Source organism: Callorhinchus milii, unplaced genomic scaffold (assembly GCF_018977255.1).
Source record: "Callorhinchus milii isolate IMCB2004 unplaced genomic scaffold, IMCB_Cmil_1.0 Scaffold2, whole genome shotgun sequence".
NCBI classification, from domain to species: Eukaryota; Metazoa; Chordata; class Chondrichthyes; order Chimaeriformes; family Callorhinchidae; genus Callorhinchus; species Callorhinchus milii.
This window is the reverse complement of record NW_024704743.1, coordinates 90,605,297-90,612,526: the sequence shown is the minus strand read 5'-3', so window position 1 is coordinate 90,612,526 and position 7,230 is coordinate 90,605,297. Positions and strand designations below refer to the sequence as shown.

The window sequence follows — 7,230 nt, the reverse complement described above, 5'->3', positions numbered from 1 at the left end:
GGAGTCCTGTAGCTCAGTGGTTAGAGCACTCACTTTGCAAGCGAGACACCTGGTTTCAATTCCCGGCAGGGTAAACCTTGGACAAGTTTCCTTACTCCACATGCCTGATAATAATCCCTCAAAAAAATCCCACAATAATAAATTAGTAATTTCAATCTACAACTGTTTGTGGGACAGTTCCAATCTACAACTGTTTGTGGGATAATTGCTGTGCGCAATTGGCTGTCGCGTTTCGTCCACAAATATACAGTCAATTCACTTTATAGTCTATTCTGTGAAGCGCTTTGAGACGTCGAGAAGATGTGAAAAGCGCTATATCAAATGCAAGGATTATTATTATATTATGACCAAATGTAGGGATATTATTAATATTATTACTAATCACTGCCAACACCTGTACACTGATAACACCTGTATATTGACAACACACATACACAGTTTACACCTGTATACTGTAAATGTCTATACACTGTTGACACCCAAACATTGTTAACACCTGTTTAATGGCAGCATAGATACACTGTTAACATCTATACACTCTCAAAAAATAATTGGTTTGAAGTCAGCTACTGGAAGATGCCTGTAACACTGTATCCCTGTAGAAGACAAAAAGTAGCACAATGTCTTCAAATGGGAGGAGAGGATGTCTGGTTTTAAGTTGGAGAGTATGAGTGATTACTGCCTGGTTTTACCAGCCATCTGTATTTCCTGGTTGTTTAATGACAAATATAAGAATGGAAGGAGACCATTAAGCCTGTGGAGCCTGTTCCAGTTTATTGGACCATGATGGATCTTTCAAACCTAATTTTCCTGCCTTTTCTCCATAACCTTATTTTCCCCAGTAACCATCTATCTCCCTTTTAAGTATCCCAATTGATCCTGTTTACACCACTTTCCAGGTAAATGTATTCTACATTTTTACAAACATCAGTGTAAAGAAATAATAATAATAATAATCCTTGCATTTAATAATGGCACTTTATCATATCATCAAAGTGTCTCAAAGGATTTCACTGGACGGTGTCCTAAATGTACATTTGCAGGCAAACATGGCAGCCAATATGAGCATAGCAATCTCCCACAAGGAGCCATGAATTGAATGATCAATTTTATCTAGGAATTGTTGGCTAGGACACCCAGAAGAAGTTCTCTTCTCTTTCCAAATAGTGCCATGGGATCTTTAACACCATCTTGAATGGGCAGACAGGTCCTAGTTTTAACATTTCCTCCAAAGGACAACACTTCCAACAATGCAGAACTCACCCAGCACTTCATTGGAACATCTGCGGAGACCATAAGATCAAAGTTCTGGCATGAAATGTGGGGTTTGAATCTACAAGCTTCTGACTCAGGGGATAAATAAGATTGTTACCAACTTAGCCAGGCTGACACCTGTTTTCTAATTGTATACCTTCAGGCGCTGACAGCATCACCATCCATGGTTGCACACTCCACCTTGCTAAGCCAGTCCGGAACCTTGTTTGACCCTCAACTATCCTTTCTACCCCACATCTGCGCCATGACCTACTCTGCCTTCCCCCACCTCCGCAACATTGCCCGGCTCTGCCACTGCCTCTCACTGCAGGCCACCAAACCCTTCGTACACGCTTTCATTACATCGAGGCTCGACTATGAAAATTCACTGCTTGTCGGCCTCCCCAACTCCTCCCTTCACAGGCTGCAGATCATGCACAACTCTGCAGCCCATGTCCTCTCCATACGAGGCTCTGCAACCTTATCACCCCCATCCTTGTCCAACTCTACCGGCTTCCCATCACACAGAGGATACAGTTCAAGATCCTGGTCCTCACCTTCAAAGCCCTCCATGGTCTTGCTCCCCCCTACCTCTCCAATCTCCTAACCCCCTACCACCCTGTTCGTTCCCTCTGCTCAGTGGGCTCCGGTCTGCTTCATGTCCCCGCCTTGCTCGCCCCACTATTGGCGGGCGGGCCTTCCGCCACTCTGCACCCACCCTCTGGAACTCCATCCCGCAGTCCCTCCGTCTCGCCCCCTCCCTTGCCACCGTGAAGATCCACCTCAAGACCTTCCTCTTTGACCGTGCTTTCAATCTCCCTGCTTATTATTATTATTATATATTCCCCCCCCTGCCCTCCCCCCTCCCCCACCCCGACCCTCAGCTTGGGTCGGTAACTCTCTCTGTCCAGCGCCTTGGGATGTCCTCCCAATGTGAAAGGCGCTTTACAAATGTAATTTTGTTGTTGTTAAGATTCTGGCCCTTGTTCTGAATCTCACTAACAGTGGAAAGAGTTGTCTACTATTTAGATTGTCAGTTCCCTTCTTTGTTTTAAAATTGTACAATACAAACAATGACAGGCTCATGATAAAGCCAAAAGCTAACTCTGAGCTCCCTACATCAATGGTACTGATGACAGGTTACAGGTGCCCATACCTTTTGGACATCTTTCCCCTCCCCTTCCCTACCCCCTTCTGCTCCCAGCCGCAGCATGCATTGTCAAGTCCATTGAGACGTCCTCCTGCCCTAAAAGGTTCCATATAAATTTCAATTGTATTGCATTCATTGAGAAAATCATCACAATGTCAAGACCCCTGCTTTAAACCACATCAGTAATTTCAAACAATTTGTTAAAAACAACCTTAACATTTGATAATTAAATCATGTTAAATTCAGACATATAAGCTGCCATTTCATTTCTGTGTTGCAGGTTGTTGCAATTGATGTAGATATGGCCTTTTTTGAACCCAAAATGCGTAACATCCTCGAACAAAATTGCACAGCAGATGAAGACTGTAATTTTTTTGACTGTTTCTCTAGGTGTAATACAAAGACGAATAAATGTACAGCAGAGCGTTCAAATAGTAACCTACAGGTCAGTGAATTCTCTTTCAAATGAATAAACATTTTGTCTTTATTCGCTATCCATCTGTTAAGATAACCTTAAACTGCATGTGGATCTATCAGCACTGGTTCACAGTGTTTTGTTCTCACAATTAGGAATACCTTCTGAATATCAATTTGCAGGTCCTAGTTCTCTCTTGTTCATTTTGCTATTGCTTATTGGCTTCTAGATATTATCTACCCACCACACCATGTGTGTTCTTCTCCTTGTCTCCCTTCTTATCATGCTTTATGTTCCTGGAGTGCCTTGTGCCTCACACATTTTCATTTCATAGATACTGTATTGTTATACTGTAGAAAATAGAAATTAAACTACTAAGCTCAGCACAGCAAAATAGATTCCTGTGAAGAGACAACATAAAAAAGAATCAATTCTAAGTTAAGAAGAAATCACTTATGCTGTAAAAATATCCTGCAGCAATGATAGTCAAATATGAGAAACATACTAACCATGCCACACGTGCAGTTTGTAATACAGTTATTTCTGTAAACTCATTGCTTTCTTTTAAAATAATAATAATCTTTGCATTTGATACGGTGCCTTATCACATCTTCGAGACGTTTCAAAGCGTTTCACAGAATATAATGTAAAGTGAATTGACTATATATTTTGTGGGCGAAATGCTGCATCCAATTGCACCAGTAATGTCCCACAAACAGTCATGGATTGAGTGACCAAACTACTCGTATGATATTTGAAGAAATTATTAGTCCCCTGGAAAAGTGATCTGCCAATCGACTAACAACTAGGTTCCTACTTACTCCCAGGTGAACAGAGGCATGTGGAGAAACAGGTCCTCTCGCTTGCGAGGCAAATGCTCTAACCACTAAGCTGTAGGACTCCACGTAGCTCTACATTCAGACATTATAAAGTAGTACATCATATGTCAGGATATTTTAATAATATCCCTACTTTTGATAAACTTCATAATGTAGAATGTGTCAATGCACTTCACAGTATCTACTGTCAAGTAACATAACCATGTATCTTTGGCAAATGTGGCAAATGTCTTGCTTACATTATTGTGGAGTTCTGTAGCTCAGTGGTTAGAGCACTCACCTCGCAAGCGAGAGACCTGGGTTCAATTCCCAGCAGGGTGAAATATTGGGCAAGTTTCCTTACTCCACACGTTTACCTAACAGTAAATAGGAACCCGGGTGTCAGTCGATTGGCAGATCGCTTTTCCAGGGGTAATACTAATTCCTTCAAAAAAAAAAATAATTTGGTCATTCAATCCATGACGGTTTGTGGGACACTGCTGTGTGCAATTGGGTGTCATGTTTTGCCCACAGAGTATACAGTCAATTCACTTTGCAGTATATTCTGTGAAGCGCTTTGAGACCACTCAAAGACATGATAAGGTGCTATATCAAATATAAGGATTGTTATTATTGTGTCAAGAGTGCAGTTTACTATGAATCATTAACTCTCTAACATTGTTTTTTGGTCAAGTGGAAAGTTTACGTGAAGACGATGGTAACATTTCATAAATGGACACAGTGATCTTCGGCTGCCTCATTCAGAGCACATTGTTGACTACAATTTATGCAAATCCATAGGATCAAAATGCATTTCATTGCAAATCCATTCCCTTTTGAGTAATGAGTGGAGAATAATTTATATTGTGTTTTCATAAAGAGATTCCACAGTAATAAAATAATTGGGGGGCCTGACGTACTAGAATTCCTATGACTGTACTTTTCATGTTAAAATAATACTCTTTTGTATTATAATACAATATTCTTCACAAGCTGCAACTCATCCAAAACTCCAATGCCCACATCCTCAGATGCACCAAACTCCACATGCCCATCATTCTTGTCCTCGCCAGTCTCCTTTGGCTCCCTGATTCGCAGTGGATCAATTTCAAGATCCTCACCCTGATCTATAAATCCATCCACACCCTGACATTTCCTTATCTCTCCAATGTTCTCTTACCCTACTCCTCCACACTTGACCTCCGATCCTCTACCCAAGGCTTGCAGTGCATTCCCACCCTCACCGTGCCATTATTGGTGAGTGAGCCTTTAATTCCTACGACCGAATCTTTGGATTCCCTCCTTCCCTCTTCTCTTCAGCTCACCCCTCTATTTCGTTCTTGAAGTCTCAGCTCAAAACCTACCTCTTTGAACATGCCTACAGTCACCTCCCCATTCTCCCTTGCTCGTTGTCCAACTCCGTTCATGTTCAGTGCTCCAAGACATTAGTTATCCTATGTGATTGGGCGCTATATCAATGCAACTTGTTGTCAATCTTCACCATCTCTTAAAGGGAAAAGAATGTGTTGAACTTCTTCCCCCACCTCATTTATAAAAAGAATCCTACACCATGTGATGTCAGACACTACCTTTGGCTCATTTTTCAAAATCATTGCATTACCAATGATTTATGGTAACATTTTGAATTATAGGGATAAATGACATGACATTTTATAACTGGTTTGACTTCTATGAAGTCAATGGGACGTCCTCCTGATGTGAAAGGCGCTTTATAAATGGAATCTTGTTGTTGTTGTTGTTGTATGAGGCTTTCCTACCAACCTCATTCCATTGATTCACTGGGGGATAGGACCCTTCCTTGCAGGTGATGCTTTCTTACTTTCATCAATTGAAATAAGATCTGCATCACCAAAACAAAACTCTGCTGCTCTCAACTGCCTCCCTTACATGAGGCATCTCCATCAGCATATTAAGCCAGAGGGCAGATAATACTACTAACCAGGCAGTATAGGGAGAGGGATAATTTTGCAGATATCATGGCACAAGCCTGAAGCTGTCCAAGGTGGGTTTCTGGGGTCTGGTTGATCTGATCTGGCCCAAATTGCAACCATGTAATGGGGCTCACACAGTGCTGTCCACAGATCTCAAAGTAACAGGTATGTCAATTTGTGTAAAACTGGCTCCTTCCAAAGTCCAGTGGAGATTTGGAAGGAGTCAGTCAGTTCACTGTCCATCGGTGCATTGAACAAGTTACCTTTTCCTTAAACTATTAGTAGTTTCTAATTGTGGCCTGTAACTATGAAACTATTGCCGGCCTCGGATCTAAAGACTGATTTGATCTCTTGTTTTTTCACAGGTTATTTGTGATAAAATTTTCCGTCCCTTATTTATCTCAAAGCTGAGTGAACTTAGGATGTATCACCCACTGCAATCTCAGCTGCGTAATGCAGTGCTGAGGTGTTCTGAGTTGTCCATCCATGGCGTTACAGACAAGAAAACGATGGAGGTTACATTCTTGGAGCTGTATGATTTGCTCAAGGCCTGGCAGAGATAAATGTGACATTATACCATAAATTGACTATTAAGCAGGCGAAAGAACTGACCTTTGGAATTGAACCTTGAGCCCTTGTGCATTGTGATGGAGTGAACATTGTTCTGGAGAAGGACACGAACATCAGAAGCAACTCCAGGTTCTTTTGAGTCCAAACAAACATCAAACCCAACTGAGGATCTCAAGTGACCTGAATTGACCCATTTCAGGTTACATTTTAATGCAGGTGTTTGTATAAATAGGGTTGGAGATTACCATGAACAGCTGAGACATATATATTTTACAACACACACTTCAGTCTTGAGGTCAAAGTGTAAACAGTTAATACATGACTTATAGTATTTTTCCTACAGATTTTTTTTTAGAAATTGAAGCATTTTGATTCACGTTGTTCAAAACAGCGATAATCTTTTACAATAAATATATTTCTTGAGGCCCACTTCTCATTGGTTATTTCTACTTTTGTTGTCAACACTGCACTTCACAGTGCAGCTCAATGATTCTGTTGTAGTGGTTCACTTTTGCTGCTGTAAATAGAAAGTGATTTTTACTGAGAAAGAATAACATTTTATTTCAATTTCGAAATATCCAAACGGAGAATGAGACAGATTGACAATAAGTGCTCGCAACTCTGTATACTGATCTCCAGTGAGCCTCTTGTAATACTTGTGAAACTATTAACGGTCCCACATCAATTTGCTTTGTTGCTGTATAAAGTAGCTTCTATGCAAAGTATTGTTACGTGTTTGTGGCTGACTTCAGTTTAGCGATGCCCTTTGTAGCTGCTTCATTTTCTGGAAAGTACACTCACTACCTCTTTCCATTTGCACCCAAAATTAAACATTATCACGGGTACAGTATATACTTCAAATAATATTTCTGGAGATTTTCGATCTTTAAAAAGCAAACACTGAAAATTCCTTGTAATTTCCATGTGCTTTTGTCAGAATATGGTACTTAAAAACAACTATTGTATGCATGCAGACTTTATTTTCCTCCTTGTAATTAGATTGGTCCGACTTTAATGTCTGTGGGAGCTCTGACTATTAGTATCATAACTCATTCAGATGAAGAGAGAACA

At 40.7% G+C, this 7,230-nt stretch overlaps 1 protein-coding gene across 1 annotated transcript; it reads left to right on the top strand.

The window, feature by feature from the left end:
- Positions 1-2,686: 2,686 nt before the first annotated feature.
- LOC121848130 (divergent protein kinase domain 1C-like) lies at positions 2,687-6,584 on the top strand. The gene is made up of 2 exons (XM_042332267.1): positions 2,687-2,849; positions 5,955-6,584. The coding sequence occupies exons 1-2, from the start codon at positions 2,706-2,708 to the stop codon at positions 6,150-6,152; spliced, it is 342 nt and encodes a 113-aa protein (XP_042188201.1). The 5' UTR covers positions 2,687-2,705; the 3' UTR covers positions 6,153-6,584.
- Positions 6,585-7,230: the final 646 nt, after the last annotated feature.

What these genes read in the sequence shown, in the direction of transcription:
- LOC121848130 (XM_042332267.1), top strand. Translation starts at nt 2,706, where the DNA reads ATGGCCTTTTTTGAACCCAAAATGCGTAACATCCTCGAACAAAATTGC. An exon ending in GTTCAAATAGTAACCTACAG is followed by an intron (nt 2,850 to 5,954) that starts GTCAGTGAATTC and finishes GTTTTTTCACAG; the next exon opens with GTTATTTGTGATAAAATTTT.